This window comes from Nycticebus coucang, chromosome 5 (genome assembly GCF_027406575.1).
Source record: "Nycticebus coucang isolate mNycCou1 chromosome 5, mNycCou1.pri, whole genome shotgun sequence".
NCBI lineage: Eukaryota > Metazoa > Chordata > Mammalia > Primates > Lorisidae > Nycticebus > Nycticebus coucang.
Genome location: NC_069784.1, coordinates 62310101 through 62336264, shown reverse-complemented (window position 1 = coordinate 62336264; position 26164 = coordinate 62310101). Strand labels below are relative to the sequence as shown.

The window sequence follows — 26164 nt, the reverse complement described above, 5'->3', positions numbered from 1 at the left end:
AGTCCACAATTCACTGCTTCCGTAAATTCGTGTCCTTTTCTCAGTCATCTCCGAGTTCCTCTCCAGTTCTTCCTTACACATTTCTTATATACAATCATAATGAAATTACTTAATATATGGAAAATGCTTTGAGCGATGCTTGGCACGTGGCAGTTGCCCTGTGTTAGTTGTCATCATTATTGGCAGTATCTCATGTCTTACAAGCCTTGTCTGTCACACGCAGAGGTTCTGAAGTTTGATTTGCATTAGCAAGTTCAATCCAGCACTCTCAAGGGGGAAGGGAGGCCAAATGCAAGGCATTATTATGCTCCATTTTTCTTATTCAGAACAGAAAAATTAAGTCAACTAAGAAGTTATCAAAGTGATTAAAATTTTGTAGAGAAGATTTGTTGATAAATGTCCCCAACCTGAAATGATGAGTGTTGAGAATAAATTAAAAGTAGTAAGTGATGACTCTACCATAAAGAAGTACCCCAAAAGCCCTGTCCTCACACTGCATCACCACAACATTATTAAAGTATTCAGTATATATTTTATTTTTATAATAATCAATCTGATAAGCTCTAATATCTTTTGGTTTGTCATCTATCATCCACACATCATTCATTCCATTCACTTAAAGCATCATCTTCTGCTCCCTGTATCTCTGTTGGTGACTGGTCAAGAGAAGTTGAATCTTTGTATCTCACAGAACTCAGGTCGGACTGTACCTCAGTAGCTGAGAGTCTTGCCCCCCAGAAAGCCTTGACCGCTGCCCTGGAAGAACAAAAACAAAAACCATCATATGAAGTGAAAACTAAAACTACGTAGAACTGTATCTACACTTTCTGCAAACACAAGGCCCTTTTTATTGGTGACTCAGTTTAGTCTGTGGTGCGTCACCTGCACTGTGTGCTGGTCCATGGAGTCTCAGGCTTGCCAGGGTATTACGCTCACATATGTGGAATAAATACTCTCATATCAAAGAGTTAGTAGGTTAAAAAAACCAATTTTTAGAATTATGAGAAATACAACTGAAAAATACAAATATTCATTAAATAAGCTTTTTTTGTTGTTAACAACTGCCACATGAAATGGTAATTGCATTTAAAGGCTCTCTCTCCTGTTTGGAGAAGCAAGTCATGGGACTGTTTTAAAAAGCATCCCCAGAAAGAGACAGTCATGGGAGCAGGGAAGGGAGCTGGACAGATTCAGGACGTGGTAGCAGGCATCACCAACAGGGCCTTACAGCTCTAGATGAGGGAGGAAAGGGGACGAGGGCACCAGTCAAGGATATGGCACATCCCACCATTCACCTACCAATTTACAATTATGAAGATCAACACAAAGATCACGAATATACAGATAATCACTCCTATGGTCAGCACAAAAACTAGCACTGCATCAGCATCTGGTCGGCTCATTCTCCTCATCTGCAATTCTAGAGAAAACACACACACCTGACGATTATTACTACCAAAAAACAAAACAAAACAAAAAACGAAAAAGAAATGGATCTCTGGATGGAGACTTTGTATTTTAAAAACAACTGAAGAAAAATACAGAAATAATTACTGGGAAAAAATTATTGTTAATGAACTTGCTGTGCACATTTGAAATTTCCTTTTCAAATATACAAAAAAGAAAGAAAGAAAGAAAGAAAGAAAGAAAGAAAGAAAGAAAGAAAGAAAGAAAGAAAGAATTTGACAATGAATGAAATTGACCCTGCATTATCATTTTCTAGAGGTTCATCTACGTATTCATCAGTATAATGAATAAAGAATTATGGAATATTACTCAGTAATAACAAAGAAGAAACTGTGTTACATGTTTAACAAGGTCAAGAGATGTTCAGTCTTTGTATCTCACAGAACTCAGGTCGGACTATACCTTAGTAGCTGTTTTACAAGTTTTACGTTTTACAGATAGTAGAGTTGTAATTATCATCTGTAGTAGATACAGATACTTTGCTCTTGATCACCAGTGAGCTCCTTGAGGACCATTTTTGCACATGCCAAGATTTTCAGTTAAGATTTTCCTGTTTCTAAACTATCTGTTTAGATACAGATAGTAGTTACATTAATATGTTAGTATTTATTTATCCATCCCTCCATTAATTCATCAATCCATCTTATTGATTCATTTCAATATAATTTTCAGATGTCAGCACACTTCCCCCAAATTTTTCCAGTAAACATCATAAACATCATTAGGGTTTAATATTTATGTTTTTCCTTGAGGTAAACTTTTCATACACTGATTTACACAAATATCTTAAATGTGCATTTGCTTAGTTTTGGTGATTACACATGTAATCAAATGTCATCCAGCAGGTTCCATGGAGCCCTCTCCTGGTTAATCCCTGTCCCTCCTTCCAGAGGCAATACTATTCTAATTTTTTTCCCACCATAAATTAGTTCTGCATATTCTAGAACTTCATTTGAATAGAAACATGTATTATGTAATCTCTTGTGTAATGCTTTTTTTTTTTTAAACCCAGAATAATGTTTTAGAAATTCGAGACCTTCGGGCAGGACTCGCGTGGACAGGACCAGGGAGAGCCCTGCCCTTACTTTTATCCTGGATAAGACTCTCCTAGAGAGTTGTTTATAGTAGATCTATAAAAATACAATTTTGGGGGGGGGGTGCGGAGCAAGATGGCGGCCGAGTAACAGCTTCCTTGCATCTGGGCACGTGAGTCTGGGGAGATAGGACTCCAGGCATCTCTGGCTGGTGGGATCTGCCTATCATCACCCCTGCGAGGATACAGGGAGTCAGCGAGAGACTTCTGGACCCCAAGAGGAGGACTAAAACAGTGGAAAAACGGCAAGTGGTAGCGTGTGTTCAATCCGTCTAAACCCACCCGCAACTGTGAGCTCCGTAGCGGCAAGACTGCAAACCAGAAAGGCCTTACCTGTGAACTGTTTTGGTGTCTTTGGACTTGGCACTCAGTTGAACTGCCTTGGGGAGAGCCCGAATGGAAGTATGGAGAACTTTGGCCATTGTCTAGGGCCCCAGTCTGAGCTGCTGAGCCAGACGGAGCTAATAGTGTTTGGCTGTGGGTCACAGGGAGCCATTGTGAGCGATCTGCCCTGGCAAGCTCTGCCCTCAGAGTCACAGAGCTAGAATTGGGTGGGAGCTGGTAACCCAGCAACCGAGTAGCCTAAGGGTGGGGTCTGAGCCGCCTTGAGGCCTTAACCCTCAGGGGCAGAGTGAGACCAGTTCTGGCACACTGAGTAAGTGGAAAGTCACTTCAGCAGTGATTCCAGCGACAAGCACTTTCCTGAGAAAGCTTCTGCTCAGCAAGTGAACAAGTTCAAAGTGCCTTTTAAGTGGGCTGAAGAGAGATTTAGGGTGTCTACCTGCTGGGGTTTGAGAAATCAGCAGCCTCCAGTTGTATCAGAACTGTGATTAACATCTCATACCCCAGAAGACCACGTGTTGCCCAGACAATATTCAATAACATATACATACTGCTTGGTTTTTGGTTGTGTTTTTTTTTTTTTCCTTTGGTTTGGTTGTTTTTTCTGTTTATTTTGATGTTGTTGATGTTGTTTTGTTTTTTAAGTTCAACCTTTTCCATATAGATCCTTTTTCTTTCTCAACTTTTCTAGTTTCATTATAATTTCCCATTGCAGCCTGTTTCAATAATTAGAACTTCATATTTGCTAGTGTTTCTACAGCTATTATTTGGTTTTCCACCCAATTTTATCCCATAAAGTTTTCTGTTTGCTTGTTTTGGTTTGATTTATAGCATTTTTGTCTTTCCTCTCTACTTGGTGGAAGTGGGGTACTGTGTCTGATCAGGTTAGCAAAGAGCTGCTGACCTCAAGGGAACCACCCAAGTGGGCACCCCCATAAGGTGAGGTTTTTTTAAGGTTGTGTCAAAGTACCCTACTGTACACCTACATTGCCCTGTCTCCCTCTTTCTGTGCCTCTCTTCTTTTTGTCAATATTCCTTTTACCCAACCCCTCTCCTTTCTCTATTTTTCTTTGTTTTTCTTATCACTCGGTCCTCCTCTCTTTTATCCATTTTTTGCTCTTCAACCTTCTCACCCTTCTGGTCCTATAACCCTTAGTCCACAGGCACGAGAACTTAAAGAGCAAGAGTAAGTAAAAGGAAAATTAGGGCAAGGAAACAGATGAAAGAAATCACTCATGACAAAGAACCAGCAGAAAACTCCAGGCAACATGAAGAACCTGTCCAGAACAACCCCACCAAGGGACCAGGAGGTACCTACTACAGATGATTCCAACTATAAAAAAATGTTAGGAATGACAGAAAGGGAATTTAGAATACACATGATGAAAACAATGAAGGAAATGATGGAAACAATGAAGGAAACTGCTAATAAGGTGGAAAATAACCAAAAGGAAATCCAAAAACAGAATCAAATAAGAGAAGAACGATATGAAGAATATAAAAAGGATAACCAGAGCTGAAGGAACTGAAACAGTCAATTAGGGAACTTAAAGATGCAATGGAAAGTATCAGCAACAGTTTAGACCATGGACAAGAAAGAATTTCAGAGGTAGAAGACAAAGTTCTTGAGATAACTCAGATAGTAAAAGAGGCAGAAAAGAAGAGAGAGAAAGCAGAACGTTCACTGTCAGAATTATGGGACTTTATGAAGCGTTCCAACATACGAGTTATAGGAATTCCAGAAGGGGAAGAAGAATGCCCCAGAGGAATGGAAGCCATACTAGAGAATATTATAAAAGAAAAGTTTCCAAATATCACCAAAAATTCTGACACACTGCTTTCAGAGGGATATCGGACCCCAGGTCGCCTCAACTCTAACCGAGCTTCTCCAAGACACATTGTGATGAACCTGTCCAAAGTCAGGACAAAAGAAAAGATTCTGCAAGCTGCCAGGAGTAAGCACCAGTTGACGTACAGGGGCAAATCCATCAGAGTGACCGCAGACTTCTCTAATGAAACTTTTCAAGCAAGAAGACAATGGTCATCTACTTTAATCTACTTAAACAGAACAATTTACAGCCCAGAATTCTGTACCCTGCTAAGCTAAGCTCAAAAATTGAAGGAGAAATCAAATCATTTACGGATATACAAACATTGCGGAAATTCGCCACCACAAGACCAGCTCTACAGGAAATACTTCAACCTGTTCTGCACACTGAACACCACAATGGATCAGCAGCAAAGTAAGAACTCAGAAATTAAAGGACAGAACCTAACCTCCACACTGATGCAAAAGATAAAACGAAGCAATGGACTCTCACCAAATAAGACAAATAGAATACTACCACACTTATTAATTATCTCAATAAATGTTAATGGCTTGAATTCCCCACTGAAGAGACATAGTTTGGTTGACTGGATTAAAAAACACAAGCCATCCATTTCCTGTCTGCAAGAAACACACCTGACTTCAAAAGAGAAATTAAAGATCAGAGTCAAGGGTTGGAAGACAATTTTTCAGGCAAATGGAATTCAGAAGAAAAGAGGAGTTGCAATCTTATTTTCAGATACATGTGGATTTAAAGCAAGTACAGTCAAAAAAGACAAAGATGGTCACTTTATATTGGTCAAGGGACAAATACAACAAGAAGACGCTTCAATTCTAAATATTTATGCACCCAATTTAAATGCTCCCAGATTCTTGAAGCAGACCTTACTCAGTCTGAGCAATATGATATCTGATAATACCATAATAACAGGGGACCTTAACACTCCTCTTACAGAGCTGGACAGATCCTCTAAACAGAAATTAAACAAGGATATAAGAGATTTAAATGAGACCCTAGAACAACTGTGCTTGATAGACGCATATAGAAGACTCCATCCCAAAGATAAAGAATATACATTCTTCTCATCATCCCATGGAACATTCTCCAAAATTGATCATATCCTGGGACACAAAACAAATATCAACAGAATCAAAAGAATTGAAATTTTACCTTGTATCTTCTCAGACCATAAGGCATTAAAGGTGGAACTCAACTCTAACAAAAATGCTCGACCCCACCCAAAGGCATGTAAATTAAACAATCTTCTGTTGAATAACAGATGGGTGCAGGAAGAAATAAAACAGGAAATCATTAACTTCCTTGAGCATAACAACAATGAAGACACAAGCTACCAAAACCTGTGGGATACTGCAAAAGCAGTTTTGAGAGGAAAATTCATTGCTCTAGATGCCTACATTCGAAAAACAGAAAGAGAGCACATCAACAATCTCACAAGAGATCTTATGGAATTGGAAAAAGAAGAACAATCTAAGCCTAAACTGAGTAGAAGAAAAGAAATATCCAAAATCAAATCAGAGATCAATGAAATTGAAAACAAAAGAATCATTCAGAAAATTAATGAAACAAGGAGTTGGTTTTTTTAAAAAATAAATAAAATAGATAAACCATTGGCCAGACTAACGAGGAATAGAAAAGTAAAATCTCTAGTAACCTCAATCAGAAAGGATAAATGGGAAATAACAACTGATCCTACAGAGATACAAGAGATCATCTCTGAATACAACCAGAAACTCTATGCCCAGAAATTTGACAATGTGAAGGAAATGGATCAATATTTGGAATCACACCCTCTCCATAGACTCAGCCAGGAAGAAATAGAGCTCCTGAACAGCCAATTTCAAGCAATGAGATCAAAGAAACAATAGAAAATCTTCCAACCAAAAAACGCCCTGGTCCAGATGGCTTCACTCCAGAATTCTATCAAACCTTCAAGGAAGAGCTTATTCCTGTACTGCAGAAATTATTCCAAAAAATTGAGGAAGAAGGAATCTTCCCCAACACATTCTATGAAGCAAACATCACCCTGATACCAAAACCAGGAAAAGACCCAACCAAAAAGGAGAATTTCAGACCAATCTCACTCATGAATATAGATGCAAAAATTCTCAACGAAATCCTAGCCAATAGATTACAGCTTATCATCAAAAAAGTCATTCATCATGATCAAGTAGGCTTCATCCTAAGGATGCAAGGCTGGTTTAACATACGCAAGTCCATAAATGTTATCCACCATAATAACAGAGGCAAAAATAAAGATCACGTGATCCTCTCAATAGATGCAGAAAAAGCATTTGATAAAATCCAGCATCCGTTTCTAATTAGAACACCGAAGAGTATAGGCATAGGTGGCACATTTCTAAAACTGATTGAAGCTATCTATGACAAACCCACAGCCAATATTGTACTGAATGGAGTAAAACTGAAAGCTTTTCCTCTTAGAACTGGAACCAGACAGGGTTGTCATCTGTCACCTTTACTATTCAACATAGTGCTGGAAGTTCTAGCCAATACAATTAGGCAAAACAAGGAAATAAAGGGAATCCAAATGGGAGCAGAGGACGTCAAACTCTCCCTCTTTGCTGATGACATGATCTTATACTTAGAGAACCCCAAAGACTCAACCACAAGACTACTAGAAGTCATCAAAAAATACAGTAATGTTTCAGGATATAAAATCAATGTCCACAAGTCAGTAGCCTTTGTGTACACCAATAACAGTCAAGATGAGAAGCTAATTAAGGACGCAACTCCCTTCACCATAGTTTCAAAGAAAATGAAATACCTAGGAATATACCTAATGAAGGAGGTGTAGGACCTCTATAAAGAAAACTATGAAATCCTCAGAAAGGAAATAGCAGAGGATATTAACAAATGGAAGAACATACCATGCTCACGGACGGGAAGAATCAACATTGTTAAAATGTCTATACTTCCCAAAGCCATCTACCTATTCAATGCCATTCCTATCAAAATACCAACATCGTACTTTGAAGATTTGGAAAAAATGATTCTGCGTTTTGTATGGAACCGGAAAAAACCCCGTATAGCTAAGGCAGTTCTTTGTAACAAAAATAAAAGCTGGGGGCATCAGCATACCAGATTTTAGTCTGTACTACAAAGCCATAGTGGTCAAGACAGCGTGGTACTGGCACAAAAACAGCGACATAGACACTTGGAATCGAACTGAAAACCAAGAAATGAAACTAACATCTTACAACCACCTAATCTTCGACAAACCAAACAAGAACATAACTTGGGGGAAAGACTCCCTATTCAATAAATGGTGTTGGGAGAACTGGATGTCTACATGTAAAAGACTGAAACTGGACCCACACTTTCCCCACTTACAAAAATTGATTCAAGATGGATAAAGGACTTAAATTTAAGGCATGAAACAATAAAAATCCTCCAAGAAAGCATAGGAAGAACACTGGAAGATATTGGCCTGGGGAAAGACTTCATGAAGAAGACTGCCATGGCAATTGCAACAACAACAAAAATAAACAAATGGGACTTCATTAAACTGAAAAGCTTCTGTACAGCTAAGGAGACAATAACCAAAGCAAAGAGACAACCTACACAATGGGAAAGGATATTTGCATATTTTCAATCAGACAAAAGCTTGATTACTAGGATCTATAGAGAACTCAAATTAATCCACATGAAAAAAAGCCAACAATCCCATATATCAATGGGCAAGAGACATGAATTGAACTTTCTCTAAAGACGACAGACGAATGGCTAACAAACACATGAAAAAATGTTCATCATCTCTATATATTAGAGAAATGCAAATCAAAACAACCCTGAGATATCTAACCCCAGTGAGAATGGCCCACATCACAAAATCTCAAAACTGCAGATGCTTGCGTGGATGTGGAGAGAAGGGAACACTTTTACATTGCTGGTGGGACTGCAAACTAGTACAACCTTTCTGGAAGGAAGTATGGAGAAACCTCAAAGCACTCAAGCTAGACCTCCCATTTGATCCTGCAATCCCATTACTGGGCATCTACCCAGAAGGAAAAAAAAATCCTTTTATCATAAGGACACTTGTTCTAGACTATTTATTGCAGCTCAATTTACAATTGCCAAAATGTGGAAACAGCCTAAATGCCCACCAACCCAGGAATGGATTAACAAGCTGTGGTATATGTATACCATGGAATACTATTCAGCCATTAAAAAAAATGGAGACTTGGGCGGTGCCTGTGGCTCAGTCGGTTAAATGCCGGCCCCATATACTGAGTGTGGCGGGTTCAAACCCGGCCCCGGCTGAACTGCAACCAAAAAATAGCTGGGCGCTGTGGCGGGCACCTGTAGTCCCAGCTACTCGGGAGGCTGAGGCAAGAGAATTGCTGAATCCCAGGAGTTGGAGGTTGCTGTGAGCTGTGTGATGCCACGGCACTCTACCAAGGGCCATAAAGTGAGTCTCTGTCTCTACAAAAAAAAAAAAAAAAAAAATGGAGACTTTACATCCTTCATATTAACCTGGATGGAAGTGGAAGACCTTATTCTTAGTAAAGCATCACAAGAATGGAGAAGCATGAATCCTATGTACTCAATTTTGATATGAGGACAATTAATGACAATTAAGGTTATGGGGGGAAGCAGAAAGAGGGATGGAGGGAGGCGGTTGGGGCCTTGGTGTGTGTCACACTTTATGGGGGCAAGACATGATTGCAAGAGGGACTTTACCTAATAATTGCAATCAGTGTAACCTAGCTTATTGTACCCTCAATGAATCCCCAACAATAAAAAAAAAAAAAAGAAATTCATCCATAGTGTTACATGTAACTACAGTTTCTTCTTTGTTATTACTGAGTAGTATTCCACAATTTCTTTAATCATTCTACTGATGAATACCTAGGCTGTTACAGTTTGGCACTATTACAAATAAAATTCCTATGAATATTCTTGTACAAGCCATTTTGTGAACGTGCATTTTAATTTTTTGTATAAATAATTAAGACTGGAATTGTTGGGTCATAGGCAAAATGATAGACGTATGCTTAGTTTTCTATGAACCTGTAAGACCTTTCCCAAACGGAATGTACTGACTGTATTTGTTTTGAAAATGTTTCCTCCCAGATTTTGGTTTATCTGTTCATTATCCTAAGCATTTCTTTTAAAAGAAGTTTTAGGCTTGGCGCCTGTGGGTCAAGTGGCTAAGGCGCCAGCCACATACACCTGAGCTGGCAGGTTCAAATCCAGCCCGGGCCCGCCAAACAGTAATGATAGCTGCAACCAAAATATAGCCGGGAATTGTGGCAGGCGTCTGTGGTCCCAACTACTTGGGAAGTGGAGGCAAGAGAATTGCTTGAGCCCAGGAGTTGGAGGTTTCTATGAGCTGTGATGCCATAGCACTCTACCCAGGGTGACAGCTTGAGACTCTGTCTCAAAAAAAAAAAAAAATTTTTAAATTTTGATGATGATGTCTAATTTATTCAATGTTTCCTTTATGGCAATTTTTAGGAGTTATGTCATTGAAACCTTTGCCCACTCCTGAATCATGCAAATACTCCCTAATATTCTTTCACAAACTTTTATGGTTTAGCTTTTATACTTAGGACATACATCTCTAATTTCTGTATGTGACATAAGGTAGGAGTTGAGGTTCATTTACTATTTTCCATACAAATATCCACACACTACTTTTTTTGTTGTTGTTAAGAGACAACGTCTCTATATGTTGCTCAGTCTGGTATTGAACTCCTGGACCCAAGTGGTCCTCCAGCCTCAGCCTCCTGAGAGCTGGGACTATAAGGTTTGTGCCACCAAGCCTGGCTCATACATAACTCTTACATCAATCATTATGTCTCATACTTTTCTGTTATCTCTGAAAATTAGTCTATTGAACAAAGCCAGTCTACTATATGTGTTATAGCATTGTTATACTGTAAACTGATGAAAAGCCAATTTACATAAAATATTACTTGTTTTTTTTTTTTTTTTGTAGAGACAGAGTCTCACTTTATGGCCCTCGGTAGAGTGCCGTAGCCTCACCCAGCTCACAGCAACCTCCAACTCCTGGGCCTAAGCGATTCTCTTGCCTCAGCCTCCCGAGTAGCTGGGACTACAGGCGCCCACCACAACGCCCGGCTATTTTTTGGTTGCAGTTTGGCTGGGGCTGGGTTTGAACCTACCACCCTCGGTATATGGGGCCGGCACCTGAGCCACAGGCGCCGCCCAAATATTACTTGTTTTGAATAACATAGTTTTCTTGTGGTTCTTCTTGGTCCTCAAATTCTAGAATCACAAAAGATTCATGGAGAAAAGGACCCAACCATCGCATTACATACCTAAGTAAACCAAGGTCCAGGGAGGTTTAATGATTTGTACAAACTATATTTTGACTAGTTTAATATTTTAAAATATTAAATATAATATAACTACCCTGTTATATCATGAACAGCATAGTTAATAAGTAATAAGAATTTATTTTTTATAGGTTTGTAAGCTTGGAAGTTCAAGATCAAGGCTCCAGCATACTCCATGTCTGGTGATAGCTCACTCATCAGGTTCAGAGAGAGCTCTCACTGAGTCCTCCCATTGTGGAAAAGGCAAAAGACTCCCTCGAGGCTCTTTTATAAGGGCACTAATCTCATTTATGTGGGTTCTATCCCCATGACTCAACTACCTCCCAGTTTTCTCACCTCTTAATATTGCCACATTAGCTTTCAGTGTGTGGATTTGGGAGATACACATTTAGACCATAGCAGCTACTTCATCTGTACTCTGCATATTCTCAGTGCAGTAGGTTCCTTTTCAAAAGGTTCTCTCTAGGAGACTCCGATTTCCAGGCTCCATACTGAACCTACTATGGATCAGTGATTGCACATGGATATCTGGTTTCGCTGGTAGCAAGTTGATTAGCTTACACTGAATGATGTAATCCTGATAGTTACATTTCTGATTGTTTCTACTCATGAAATCTATTTTAATCTGACAGTTTATTCCAAGATTGCAAAAACATTATAATATGTCTTTGTGTGTGTGTATTTGTCAGAAGTAGCCTCCTGGGCAATCTCAAATGCTTATTTTTCTAGATTTCTTTTTCCTAGCCTATACCCATTATGAGTATAACTTTCCATTTTCCCTAGTAATTCTAGAGCTATAAACTCAATTTAGTTCCAAGTATGATAAAGAATTATATCTGTATTTATATCTCAACATTTTTGGATTTCTAAAGTCTTTTTTATTTTAAAATAATTTCAGACATACATAAGTGATGAGATTACAAAATAAAAGACAGCTTTGAGAACTAAAAGGAAAAATGCAGAATTCATTTATTTACTACCCTGCAACAAAAAGTGAGGGCATGAAGATTTTAGTCCATTATAATAGTAGTCTTATTGCAAAAGGGTCACCTGGGCTAGTTTTATAGCTAATAAAAGGTAGGCTGAACTTCCTATTGAAATTTTCTAAGGAAAAATAAACTAACTCTGATACTATCACTTTTTAGATAAATGAAGCTTATGTACATGAGTATATTAGTTTCCCAGGATCATCATTACAAAGTACCATGACTGGGTGACTTAAAACAATAGATATTATCTCCTGAGTCAGGAAATCCAAAAACAATGTTTTATCAGAACCATGTTTCCTCCCAAGATCCTAGAGGAAGATTATTCTTGCCTCTCCCAGCTTCTGGTGACCCCAGACATTCCTCGGCTTGAGGCAGCCTAACTCCATTCTCTGCCTCCATTTTCATATGGCTGTTTAATCCGTGTCTCTGTGTGTTCCTATGTCTGCACCTGGCATGTCTCTGTGTGTGTGTGTGTGTGTGTGCATGTGGTGGTGGTGGGGGCGCGGGTCCTAATTTCTTTCTCCTACGAAGGGCACCAGTCACATTGGATTAGAGTCCCGCTTTAGTGTAGCCTCATCCTAACTAACTGTATCTGCCACAACCCTATATCTAAATACTGCCACATTCCAACCAACCAAATTCCCCTTCTACCTCTAACAAAGACAACCACAATAATAAAAATTGTTAAGAGCAATGGAACGAAAGAAAATAATTACATGAATACAGAAGGCATCATAGATTAAATTGAAAAAACTGCAAATGAATCCAACTCACAGAAGAAATAATTTCTATTATATAAAATTGTGTTCAGAACAAGATTTGCATTTTGTGACCTATATTGAGAACTGTATTATTGCTTCATCAAAAAACATTTTCTACAAATGCATAATTTTTAAAGAGACATGCTCTGACATCATGTTTAATTTCATATAATTTACTGTACCAAAATTTGTGCAAGCATCTAGGAGTTCCGTTTATCCATTTTCACTTTTTTTGTTTTTTGCAGTTTTTGACCAGGGCTGGGTTTGAACCCGCCACCTCTGGCATACAGGGCTGACACCTTACTCCTTTGAGCCATAGGCGCCACCCAATCCATTTTCACTTTTAATATAAGTAAAATTAAGAATAATTCAAGTTAGAAGACTGTTCTGTGGAGACACTTCAGAAATATACCAATTCCTAAAGTGAAGCACATCTGATTCTACTTTACAAAAAAGAAATTAAGTACTATCATGTAAAAAAATTCTAAATGACATAATCCAGTGCTTCTCAGATTGTGCTTTGGACCAACAGCAGCAGCATCACCCGAGAATGTGTTAGAAATGCAAATTCTTGCATCAGCTGCATCTTAAATCTACTGAATCAAAGACTCTGCAGGGCAGGGGAGGATTAGACAGCTTTGTTTTCACAGGTGACTGGGATGCTCTGTAAAGTCTGAGACATAAGCAAACCAGAACATTGCTAGGCACTTACCAGATACCGTATAGATTGTGAATTTTATAGTTGCTATTAGTTCATTATTATCATAGGTGTCACATTCGAAAGCCAAGGGATGGACGTCCCTCTGTACTTCTAGAATTGCTGTATCATTTATCAGTACAACGGATTGCTGTTTTAAAACAAAAAATAACAAAGTATCAACATTCTTCAAGCATAAGTAAGGTCAGGAAACAATTTATTTTCCTTAACAAAGAAAAGTTACTGTCTCTCTTAGCCTCCTTGCGTAATTAATTGTGTACATGGACCTTGGAGTCACAAAATCCAGACTTCAAATCCCAACCCTACTGCTTCCTGCCTGTGCAACTGTGGACAAGTAACTCACTGCACCTCCATCATTCATCTGTAAACAGGGCATAATGATCAGTCGACCAATAAGGTTGTCTGTGGGTTAAACGAGACTCTAGCACTTGATATATGCTTGGCACTTAATGAACTCTCTTTTTTTATTATTAAATCATAGCTGTGTACATTAATGTGATCATGAGGCAGCATACACTAGTTTCATAGACCGTTTGACACATTTTCATCACACTGGTTAACATAGCCTTCCTGGCATTTTCTTACTTAATAAACTCTTAATCAGGGTTAGCCACTATTATCGTTATACAACTCCTATAAAAGTCAATGAAAATCTTGCTTCTAAAATAGAGCCCTTTATATAAACGAATATTTTTAATTTCTAATTATAGTTCTCCCTAAGACATATATGCAAAGTCTTAGTCAACTAAATAATGAAAACATTATAGTAATAATAAAGTTATATAATTTTAAATTTCATTTTGGCAAACTGCTTTTAAAGAGAAAGTTTTCTGAGAGTCATCAGAAGCAGATAACAAATGTCATATTCTCCAGGAGGCAGCACCAGGTTACATACATTCACTACTCACTTGGTCTGGCCTTAGAAGTTTCCACATATATTTGAAACGATTTGAAGGAGATATATGAACACACGCCAGTCTAACATTTTCAAGACTTTCTGAAAGAGGCTTACCCCCTGAAAGAAAGAAAAATTAAATACATAAATAGGCATTATGAATTGCTTTACATACCTACTACTTCTAAAAGCCACCTTCTCGTTTTAAAGTCAATTATTATAAATTATCAAACTCATTATTTGTTGTTAAGGGTTTGAGTGAAGAAGAACTGAGGAGTGATGGATGTAAAGATGAAGTCACCAAGCGAAACCATGGTTCTCTGCTCTTCATGCAGAACAATTGCAAAGAGGAAGAAAGGGCAACTAACTCAGTGATCTGCTATCAAATATTCAGATGTATTAGTGGCTTCCAATTTACTGGTTGGGAATTCCCATTAAAGCTATCAAAACCTCAGAATAGCATCATTTGATACAGAACAGCTTTCAAAGTTCCCAGGCTCTTCGGGAGGCTGAGGCAGGAGGATCTCTTGAGCCAGGAGTTTGAGCGCGGTGAGCTAGGATGACACACTGCACTCCAGCCCAGGCAACAGAGTGAGACCCTGTCTCAAAAAAAATCCCAATTTAAGGTTTACCAATCTACCAATAAAATGCCATGACCAAATCATCAAAATAGTTTCACCATAGGACAGCCTCAACCACAGATCTGAGTGCAGTAAGGCTCCAGTGTATTATAGAGAATGTATGTTAAATTGTAGACATCCCTAAAAAATGTAAAGCTAAAGTACAAAGTTACTCAGAACTACAACTTTTTAGAGAAGAAGTAGAATTTAAAATTTTATTATGATTTCCTTTCAGTCTGTCAATTGATCGCCTCCCTACACTCATGGGGAAGCTTAAACTCTTCCCTGCAGTCTCCCTCCAACACGCAGTCCAACTCACAGCCGCAGTCCACTGGCCCACGGCATTCTTCCACCCGGACAATGCACTTGGATTCACCTCCAGGGCATCCATTTGTTAATATAACTTCTCTCATACCGATACCTTTTGTTTAAAAGAAGAAAAAAAGAAGGGGGAAGCAAATGTTAAGAAAAAACAAATTCCAGAGTGTCCTCTGTCTCACTCTGTCATTTTCCCAAAAATAAGGTCTCTTATTGACACTTTTATCCTAACTTCTGTAAATAAATTCCTAAATCCAAGATCATCACATTTAAATTTTTTAGGTGCCTCATTTTTACGGCATAAAATAGCACTTTCTGAAGTGAGTTACACAGAACATTAGTTCTTCTGTTACCATAAGTAAAAGGATTCCAGGATCATGCACATTTGAAAATTTTACTTCAAATTAAATTAAAGGGACCACTTCACTATAGAATTTGAGGGGAATATTTTATATGTCAGTAAATTAATATACTATTGTGCATAAATTTTCACTAATCTATGATGTGATTTTTTTACATTGCAACATCTGTAAAGTAAGAATACATTTATGATTGATAGGATGCCGTAAATTAATTGGCAGCATTTTTCCTTTTTAGAGTTTATTTATTTTAAGCTATAAAAGCTTATTTCTATTTTATTTACTGTGCATCTTAGATTTGATGAAATACTTTGGTACATTGTACCACCATCCTAACTGCCCACAGAGCTCCACTGAGTTTGCCTTTCATCACCAGAATGGAGGGAGAAGAGAAAGTGCTGGGTGAGCAGCAAGCTGAACCTGTGCCAGAAGACAGGCTCAGCAAGAGTCTGTCCCAACTTCCTCACCCACTGGGGTCCCTCCCTCAGCCCCTACAAGGTGTTAATCATAGAACCATCCTTGAGGGTAGAGGAAGGTTGAAGAGCGGAGCTGGGCTCTCAGGTACTTCTCAAAGCTAAGAGTATCTGCCAGTCACCTGGAGATCTTACTAAAATGAAAATTCTGACTCAGTAGGTCTTGGGTGGGTCGGAGATTTCGCATTTATAACAAGCTCCCCAGGTGACACTGACACAGCAGGTCTGGGAGCCACACTGCAAGTAGTGGGGAGAGGACTCCATATGACACAGGGGGATGGGAGAGTAGAAAGGGAAGGTCTCCAAGAGAGATGGCTGAGAACTGCTGCAGGAGAGCCCCCCTTGAGTTTATGAAAGACTCTTTAGAAGCACAGCCTTGTTCTAAGATGCATAAATATTTTCCAGGCAGGTATCATACATAAGTATTTATTTAGCTAAATACACTTCCCTGAGATGTGTGTGGGTGTGAGATTTTCTGTGAGGTCAAGAAACATGCAAATATGAATGCCTGAATGGAAAGTAAACTCTTGACTGCTAGAATATTGTCTTAGGGATAAATAGAATCATCACTGCATCAGTTCTCGCTTCTAAATAGTTCTAAGTTGAATTATTTTGAACACTTTTGGTTTATTTTTCCTTAAGAATCATTGCCATCTGACACATTAGATATTATACATATTATGTGCCTGCCTCTGTTAAAATATACATTCTCTGAGGCAGAGAGCTCACCGCTTTGTTCTCAGCACCTGTGACAGTGCCTGCCATTTAGTTGGCAAAAAATTAAAAATAAAAAACACATTTGTTCAATGAATAAGTACTTGTATACAATTTCTAAAATATGTCTTTAAATAATAGAAAACAATATAAGTGACTATAACTGTCAAAAAAATAACTCTCTACCTTTAAAAATGTATCAAGCAAGCAGTTAAAGAAAAATGCCTGGAGCTGGGAGGCACGGGGCTGGGGGAGGGCTCATGCTTAGGGGCTGGGGGTTTTAGTTCAGGACTATGACAGAGTTCTGGAGACATGCAGCTGTGGGGGTCAGTCACACAGCAATGTGAATGGGCCTAAGTCTACTGAATTGTTTACTGTGTATACATGTTAGCTATATCTTGCCACATTAAAAACAACTATCTCAAATTAAAACAATTCACACATAGTTTTTGACACCTACCTCTCCAATTCACTGTGATCTAGGTCCCCGTGAAATTTCCATCATCTTACCCACCAGTTATTATCCCCCTTTCCCTCTCACCCTTGTCTTTGTTTTTGGAGGCAGATTCTATTAGAATAAACTCAATTTCACTGTGAATTATCTACACTGTCTTCTCTGCGCCTTGTTCTACACAGAATTGGTTCTCAAAGGATAGTGCTCCAACTAGCAGCGTCAACTTCACTGCAAACTTGTCCGAAATGCAAATTCTCAGGCCCCTCCACAGGCCTATGGAGGTGCAGTGCAGGCTGAGTCATCTGTGTTTAACAAGCCCTTCAGGCACTTGGGGTACACGGCTGTTTGAGAACCACTATTACAACATGTTCGTCCTTAGTCTCAACCCCATGCTAAGAGGTTTATGTCAAATTTCTATCCCTGGAATAATCAAAATGTCATGTTCTTTGAAGATTATCTTTCCCATAATGCCAATACCTCTTGTCTCCACGATATGACATACAAATTGGAGAAATCTAGAATTTATAATAGACTATTACAAATAAGCAAGTTTCTTGATAGATTTGCCAATGTAGTATGTGGGAAGACATTTGTGAGATACATTGGAAAGTCTTTCATTTTCTGAACATCTGTGAGATAGAGAAAATTTTACTTTCATGAAGGCAGTTTATATGCCAAAAAATTATGAGAAGCTGGTGTAAAATAAAACTCAGAGTTACAAGCTGAAAATATCTTACCTTTTAAAGCAATCAGTCTGGATTTTGTGTATAAATTATAGTTATTAGGAAAAGAAATCAATACAAGATTAATGAAAGTACACAAATTACAAATAAAAAGTTGCCTCACTATCTGTTTTTACTTTTCCTCCCCCAAAATTACAATATGGTTTGTTCCTCTGCTCCACACTACTTACCACATGTGACGGTGCACATCCCGAATTCTACTTCTTTCACTACTGTCCTATTTGAAACTAAACATAAAATGTAAAGATACATTAATTAATCATATGAAAACTCTACTAAGTGAAAAACTTCTTACTGGGGGATGGAAGATGTAAATATTTGTCATATGGGCTGCAGACATGTTTTAAGTTTTGTACTTAAACCAGAAAAGCAATGCTATTCCTAGTACATCTTCTGTTATTATCTAAATCAAAAAAATCCTAAATCTATAAAGAAGTGAATTAAATTAGGAAATAACCTGAAAAGAAGGTTAAACTCGGTATATAGTTTAATTTTTTTCATCAGTTAATATATACTGAGTTAAAATTCTAAAGAAGGTCATAAAAACACATAAAGGTCTGTTTATTGTAAATACAAATCTTTTATGTTCTCTATTTTCTAAAATTGAGTGATAATTTCCATTCAAAAAAGGTCTTTTTACCAACTATTCATTAAAATCATAAAAGTTACAGATTGGCTCTACTGGTTTCCCATGTTAAGATGGAAAATTTAAATATTTTTAAGAATTTATTTCAATACATTATTCAGCAGGATAATCTAGTAACATATCACTATTCAAGAAGTGAAATATTCTTGGTTCTAAATCTCTTTTGAAATTATTCTGCAGTTTGGCATAGAATTCCACTAGCTACAGTATAGAACCAGTCCTTCATAGCTCAAATCAGGACTAAATGTCAATGGAAAATACACAAAATGAGATGTTAGAAGGTAACTTTTAAAAGGCATTGCATCCTGGGGCCTGGGGAATCCCCTGGGGAAGCCCAGTGACTGGCATCCAAAGAGCTGCTGCTACCACTAATTAGCTGTTTGGGTTGGAGCAAATTAATTAAACACTGTCAAGCTTAGTTAACCCTTCTGTAAAATCTGAAAAGGAGAATCCATCCCATTTGATTATTGTAAGAATTAAGATAATGAGCATGAAAGCATTCTATAAATTGTTTAGCCCTATACACATACTTAAGATATAATTAGCCAATTTAAACTCATTTTGTACTTACTAATTTCATGGGATTGTTTTCTTATTTTGATTACTGTAAAACATCAGTAGTTTCAAAAACACTTCCATTCTGTACTCACAAACACAAAATATAGCACCTTGAATACACAATAAGCACAATAGGACACACAGAAGTAAACCAATATTGACTTCGCTAAATAAGTGATTTACTACCGTGAAGATCAATTTTGAATTGAAATTTTAATGCTTGAAATAATTCGATACTTTCTGCTGACATTTTATGAGATATTAAGTTAAAAGTAGCCAAATCCTAAACAGAGAAAACATGGATAGGAAAATAAGTACTGGGATATTTTTAAATATTAGTGTAAGCTTTATGCAAAAACCACTAGTCAATCTGCTCTACCATTCACTACCTACGATACTTTGGAAAAACTACTCAATTCTCCTATGTTTACCTAGTGAAAAATAAATGAGAAGATTGAATCAGATAATCTCTAAAATACCTTTCAGCTTTAGTATTGTATGATAAATTGAGTGTCCATTAAGTCATTCAATGACTTATTTTTATGGAAAACCTACAATGGTAGGTCTAAGGGAATTATACATATCTGGATTTCAGTGTGGCATTTGTCAAAATTATGACTAATGATATATAATCATAAATATAATCCCATTATATACCTTTAAATACTAAGGAAAAAATATGATCAAATGTCAGGAAAAGTTCAGGTGTAACTGTTAAGCACTAAGACCCACTGGTGCTTTTAATAAACTAGTTGGCATCAACATAGCAGAAGGAGTCTTGTCCCATGGCTCTGTCCTGTTCAGTATTTTTATTAATGATGTGGAAAAGATGCTAAGAAGGATAGAAAATATGTTTTATAAATGTGAGTCTAAAAATGACAGGGCAGAATAAATGGACAAAGTTAACAAAATGAAACCTTAGAAGAATGAAACCACCCCTACATGTAGAGCTGAAAAGTCAACTGTCCAAAAATATTTTGTGGGTCATCTTAATTTGACAGAAGAACAGTTAAAAATGAAGGGAGAGAGTTCAGTAGAGAGTTCAATAGGAGGCAAGAACATGCTCAGGCTTGCCAAAGATATGCCGGGTCTTAGACTGCACAAAGCCTGGTGTGCCCATCTTGCCTTCTGTTGTGGCCTGATCCTGGAATGTGGTCTTCAGTTCTGGACAGCACGGTGTAATTTTGGTATGTGTCATCAATTTTAGCTTTTGAGTTTCTTTCTTGACAGTTAATTTGTTAATATTTCATAATATTTTCTAGCAGTCTTCAAAGAAAATTAGAAAATATATTTTATAGGGTAAAACTCATTTTATAGAATAAAACTTACTCTGTTTTGTAATTATTATGTAGGTCTATTGGACCCCTTTACAAATTTAAAGGTATACCTATATAAAAGTATAAAATATATTAAAAAGGCTTATAAAAGGATATGTAAGGTATAAAATGTAAGAGAGTATAACTCTAATATCTTAGTGGTTTTTGCCTCATCTTGAAACATTTTATTACTTCCTCTTCCACAATGATGTTATTATTTCATTATTATTCATCAATTATTCCCAAACATGCTTTTTACAGAAAACTAAAATTTAAAAATATAACAATGATTGGAATTGCCTAGAAAGTCGGTAGAAGTGTGGAAATAAATCATAGCTATTACATTATCCTCTGTTTTTTTTTTTTTTTTTTTTTTGCAGTTTTTGGCCAGCCTGGGTTTGAACCCACCACCTCCGGCATATGGGGCTGGCACCCTACTCCTTTGAGCCACAGGTGCCGCCCCATCCTCTTTTTTCTTATTGCTTTGCCCTAAATATTGCATCATCTTTTAGGAAGATTTAAAACCTAGAAACATCCTCCCTGTGGCCTATTTTTGGCTTTTCATTGAATAAAGTTGAGATTTCAGAATGTTTCACTTTTTGCCCATAATGACAAAAGAGGAAAAATGACAGAGAAAAACATTTCACAATTATTGAATCAATCAGAAGATGAACAAAGAGAAACAGATAGCAGCTCTTTAAATGCTAATGATGATGTTGAAATGATTGTATAAGCAAAATCTGTGAGAGGTGACATTTTAGATAATGTCCTGGATGAGTCTTCTTTAAGAATTTGTGAGTGAACTTTATATTTCTAAGGATAAAAAGGATATATGATATTCTCACCCAGATAGTCTTTCAACAGGAAAGATTTAATCCTAAAGTATTTTGTGGCCATAACCAGGACCATAGTGTTTTGCTAAAAAGATGTGGGCAGTATTCTTTTCTTTTCTTTTTTTTTTTTAAATAACAATAACAATGTTTAAGATAAGGACTAGAAATAAAAACCTCGTAAAGAACAAACGACAATAAATACATTCAGAAAAGAAATCAGACGATTACTGCATCGAAATATTAAGCAATAATAATAATAATAATAATGCAAAGAAAGTAACATTCACATTGTCCAAAAGAGTATGTCTATCATACAATGCTTTAACTCTGAGGTTCAATATGGAGTCATCAGTTAACTTCCTATTATTCTTTTTTCCCAAAGTCTCAAAAAATAGACAACTAATATTTATAAATAAAAGTAAAAAATAATTTGAAAAAACAGATCATGCCAAATCTTATAGACAATAAAAAAGAAGAAATATTTCAAAATCATTCTACTTAATCTGTATACACCTGACATTAAAATTGGAGAAAATATATCATTATAAAGGGGAAATTACAAACATATTTCACTTATAAATGAGAATGCAATATCCTAACCAACATGTTAACAAGTTGAATTAAAAATTAATGTTTAAGTAACGTACTTTGGTCAAAATTAAATCCAATTTATATGAGAATTAGTCACTTTTTTCTTTCCTTGCCCACACCCCATCCCTCCTTCTCTGTCTTTTCTTTTTATAATGTTTATGCACCAATGCTCCTTATGCACCAATTTTTACTCAATAAAGTTTCTAGATGAACATATCATGACAGGTAGGTATGTATTCAGAAATGAATGAAAGAAAATAGATGATGTAGAAATGAATAAAACTAATTGCACCAATCATTCCAGTTGCTTATAAAGCTAAAAATAGAAATGTTTTACAATTTTGAAGCAAAGAAGACGGCATTCTTCTCTTCAACAAAATATATACGTGCCTTCATAGTTTTCAAAAGTTTTGTGTTTTGACAACACAAGCACAGAGAAAACCCAAAGTAAGGATAAGCTAGAATCTGTTAGGGACCCAGTGAAATCTGGAATCAGAAAGTAAATGATGAATGCTTTCCAGGTTCATGCTTAGCAGCTGAGCATTTAGTTGTATCCAAAGTACTTCACCCAGTTAGAGTGTATGTGAGTACACCTTCAAAACTAGGATATATACAATAAAAATTTTAGTTTTTTAATGTTTAAATTCTTATTAAATTTTTAACAAAGTTTTCACTAGCCCTTTATTTCTGTAAGTGATTTGTAAAATCACTTAAAAAAATTAAAAAGAATTTTTAATTAAGATTTGTCCACTGTAGAGCAAAACACTGGTGACTGACTTGGCTGTCCCCTGCATGGTAGAGGGGCTGTGCAAATCTTAATAGTGTTTCTAGAAATTTCCAGATCTTTGACACGTCAGATTGTTAAAAGTTATGGATTCTCTTTCTCCCCAGGAGAAAGCACTTACACGTGAAATTGTGTATATAAAATTCTAGAAGGCCTGTGGATTTCCTGAAGCCCACAGGTGAGGAAACTCAAACACTGAGACAATGTGTGTTTGTAACTAACCTATATATGAATTTGCTTGGCAGGTAGGTAGCACCATCACCTGGGTGTAGCCTCAATAATATTTAGCATTTTATAGCTAGTAGTACCCCTTGACCAGTTTAATGCTACAATTGTAAATTTAATTACTCTAGTGATTGGAATGAAGCAATAGCTATTCTTCTCTGGTTTAGAACACTCTCTTCTCCCCTGCTCATCTTTCTTCCCCACATTTCCAAAGTCAAGGACCTTCTAAAGCTCCCCCGAAGCAGTGCAAACCTCGATCCCATTATTAACCCCAGACAGCAATTTCTTTCCATTGCTGAAGGTCACTATCATCAGCAAACAAAGAAAGGCTGATAAACACAGCACCCCCTCTGTACACACAGACTAAGGAGACCTGAGAATGTGAACGATGCTAAAACGATCGCATCTGATCTTATGGGGGAAGGAAACCCCTTCCTTAGAAGGCTGCAGGCCGCAGCTGCCCTTCCTGTACCGGCGTGTGAGTTACCAATCAATGAAACGTGCAGGACAGTTTACACGTCCAATTGTTTAATAAACCAACAGCATAAAATGAATTTATGTCCTAAGCACAGTACACATTGCTCCTCATTTCTCCTTCTTAACAAGGAGGCATCTAGCAAAGCCCTTGAAAGGTGTTTTCTCCTGCCCCAGTTCCTCTGTTCAGAGTTTAACATACCAATAAACCACCACCTTGCTGCAGAGCCTTTAGAGGGTAAAGGCCTCACCTAGGTGAGACCCGGCGTCTGGGCAGTTTTGTCAACATATTGGTCTAGATGGTCGCAGTAAGGGGAATTCCGAATTATACTGAGTCCCAACTCCAAGCGCAGGCATGGAAAGGAAGAGGACCCCAAGCAATTTGGAACTTAAAAGTGGACAATGGGAAGGAAACACGACTCCGAGAGGAGTCAAAATGATTCCTTTGGGGGTGGGGGGTGGTGGCTACCTCCCACTCCTTAAAGAAATCGTTTTGCGTATCCAAAGCAATATCTAGCAGTATTTCTGCAGTGATTTCTATGTTTCTTTGTTTATCTGGCTCTGGCCTTGAAGAATTAGCACGTCCTTCCTCAAGGCCACGAGATGCACGAGGCGGATACACAGGGTGCGGGGCTGAGAGCAGGCCCCTGGCCGCCCGCCTGCGCCCGCCCGGCGGTCCTCACCGTCCTCCTCCGGCTCCGGCGGGCTCTCCGACTCGGCCGCCTCGCTCTCGTTCTCGGCCTCGCTCTCGTTCTCGGCCTCGCTCTCGCTCTCGCTCTCGCCGTCGCCCTCGCCCGCGCGGGTCAGGCTGCCGCTATCCTGGATGGCGGTGACGTTGGTCCCGCACGCGGACCGCAGGCCGGCCAGGAGCAGCCAGCCGACGGTCAGCAGCAGCCCCGCGGCGCAGCCCGTGCCCCCGGGGCTCATGGCGCAGTGGCTGGAGGAGCGGCGCGTCCAAGACAGGTGCGACCCCGCCGCCCGCAGCAGCCGCCTCCAAACCCGCGCGCCGCGCCCTGGCAACCATTGAGGCGTCACCGCTCGTCACGGCCACCGGGCCAGCGGTGCTGTGCTGCTAGAACGCGTGGGGCCAGGCGGACCGGGCGGACGGGGACCGGGCTGATGGAGCGGACGGGGACGAGGCGGACGGGGCTGCGAGGATGGAGAACGGGGCGCGGGGATGGGGGGCGGACTGGGCGGCGGGCTCGGAGAGGACGGGGCTGGGGCGCAGGGACGCGTGCAGAGGTGGACGGAGCGGACGGAGCCGCGGGCCGCAGACGTCATAGCCTGGGAGGGGACGCCGCCCTTTCTCCCCCGGGCGCGTCTGTCGCGCGGGGTGGCCCTTTCGCGGTCCGGGTGCCATCAGGTGCTGCGGCCACCTTGGCCCCATCGGCCTGGGTTAGTGGAACCACCGCTGACCTCCAGGCTCACCTGCTTCCTTCTATGACGTTCCTCTCCGGTGACTTGCTGGGTGTCCTCTCCTCCAAACCAGGTTCCATAGACCCTCCAGCACTCTTCATGTCACTGGGTTTCAAAATTCCTTACTCAGGATATCCAGTTTGGATATTTAAAAATAATTTGGATTTCTTCTTTAAGAATAGAATCAGACTTTTGGAGTGGGGAAAAACTTAGAAATCATCTAATACTACAAGTTCCTCATTTTTAAGCTACAAGATTAAGAACCACGGAGATTAAACAACTCGCTCAAAGTCATCCGGCAAATTATCTACAAGGCTGGATCTTACAACCAGTCCTCTTGAATAGTCACGCAATAATCAGTGATTTTTATAATTCAAAGTGAACAAAGAAGCAGCATTTAGTGGGGTGATCGGAAGTCAAAAATTTAACCACTGAAAACAAATTAGGTTGATTTTTATTTTTCATTTGAAGTTTTATTTCATCTAGTAGTTACAGTGTGGTTGGTTGTTTTTGGAAAGGCACGTGGGTACTATGAGGTTTAATGTTTAAATTCTTAGACACATGAGTCACATACGACAAAGAGAACGTGAGGCAAAAACTGGGTTTTGGAAAATTTTGTATATCTAGCTTTGGCAGACTAATAGTTATGCTGGTAACTAAGAAAAGGATTACAGTATTCTTCAGAGAGACACTTGTAGTAAATTATTTGAAGCAAAAGGTGAAAATTATATTTGAATATTTTTCTCACAAAGGCTTCTAGTTTTGAAAAAACAAGAACTGCTATTAAAGTTTGAATTGGTATTTGGGGAGGAGTCTCTAGGAATGTTTATATAAATTAAATTACCATAAAATAGTATGGCATCTAACAAGATGATTCAAATGGGGGATTTAGAGATGATCTTGAGAAACCAAATGAAAGATTCAAAATACTTATTTTTTGAATTCTGAGAAAAATAAATCCAAATTATGCTTTGAAACAGTTTTTACAAAGAAGATACACATGTATAATATTGTCACAGGCAAATGGTTGAGTATTTCAAAGACAACTTAGGACCCATCTCTTCCTGAAAATAGTATCCTTTCTGAACAGAAAAGCTCTTATAAACTCTAAGTTAGCTTAAGGGAACACCAATGATCTAATAAACAACTCCAGAGAAAACTCCATGGGTCTTGAAGTGGAACTAAAAGATTAAACTCTGAAATAA

General features: G+C 38.4%; 1 protein-coding gene across 2 annotated transcripts; it reads right to left on the bottom strand.

Moving 5' to 3' along the window:
• SPACA1 (sperm acrosome associated 1) lies at positions 1-24730 on the bottom strand. Of its 2 annotated transcripts, XM_053592704.1 has the most exons (7): positions 24227-24730; positions 18287-18343; positions 15375-15476; positions 14449-14555; positions 13535-13670; positions 1300-1420; positions 1-756 (listed from the first exon to the last, which is right to left on the bottom strand). In XM_053592704.1, the coding sequence occupies exons 1-7, from the start codon at positions 24468-24470 to the stop codon at positions 600-602; spliced, it is 924 nt and encodes a 307-aa protein (XP_053448679.1). In that variant the 5' UTR covers positions 24471-24730; the 3' UTR covers positions 1-599. The 2 variants fall into 2 exon arrangements, with proteins under 2 accessions (XP_053448679.1, XP_053448680.1); XM_053592705.1 differs by lacking the exon at positions 18287-18343.
• Positions 24731-26164: the final 1434 nt, after the last annotated feature.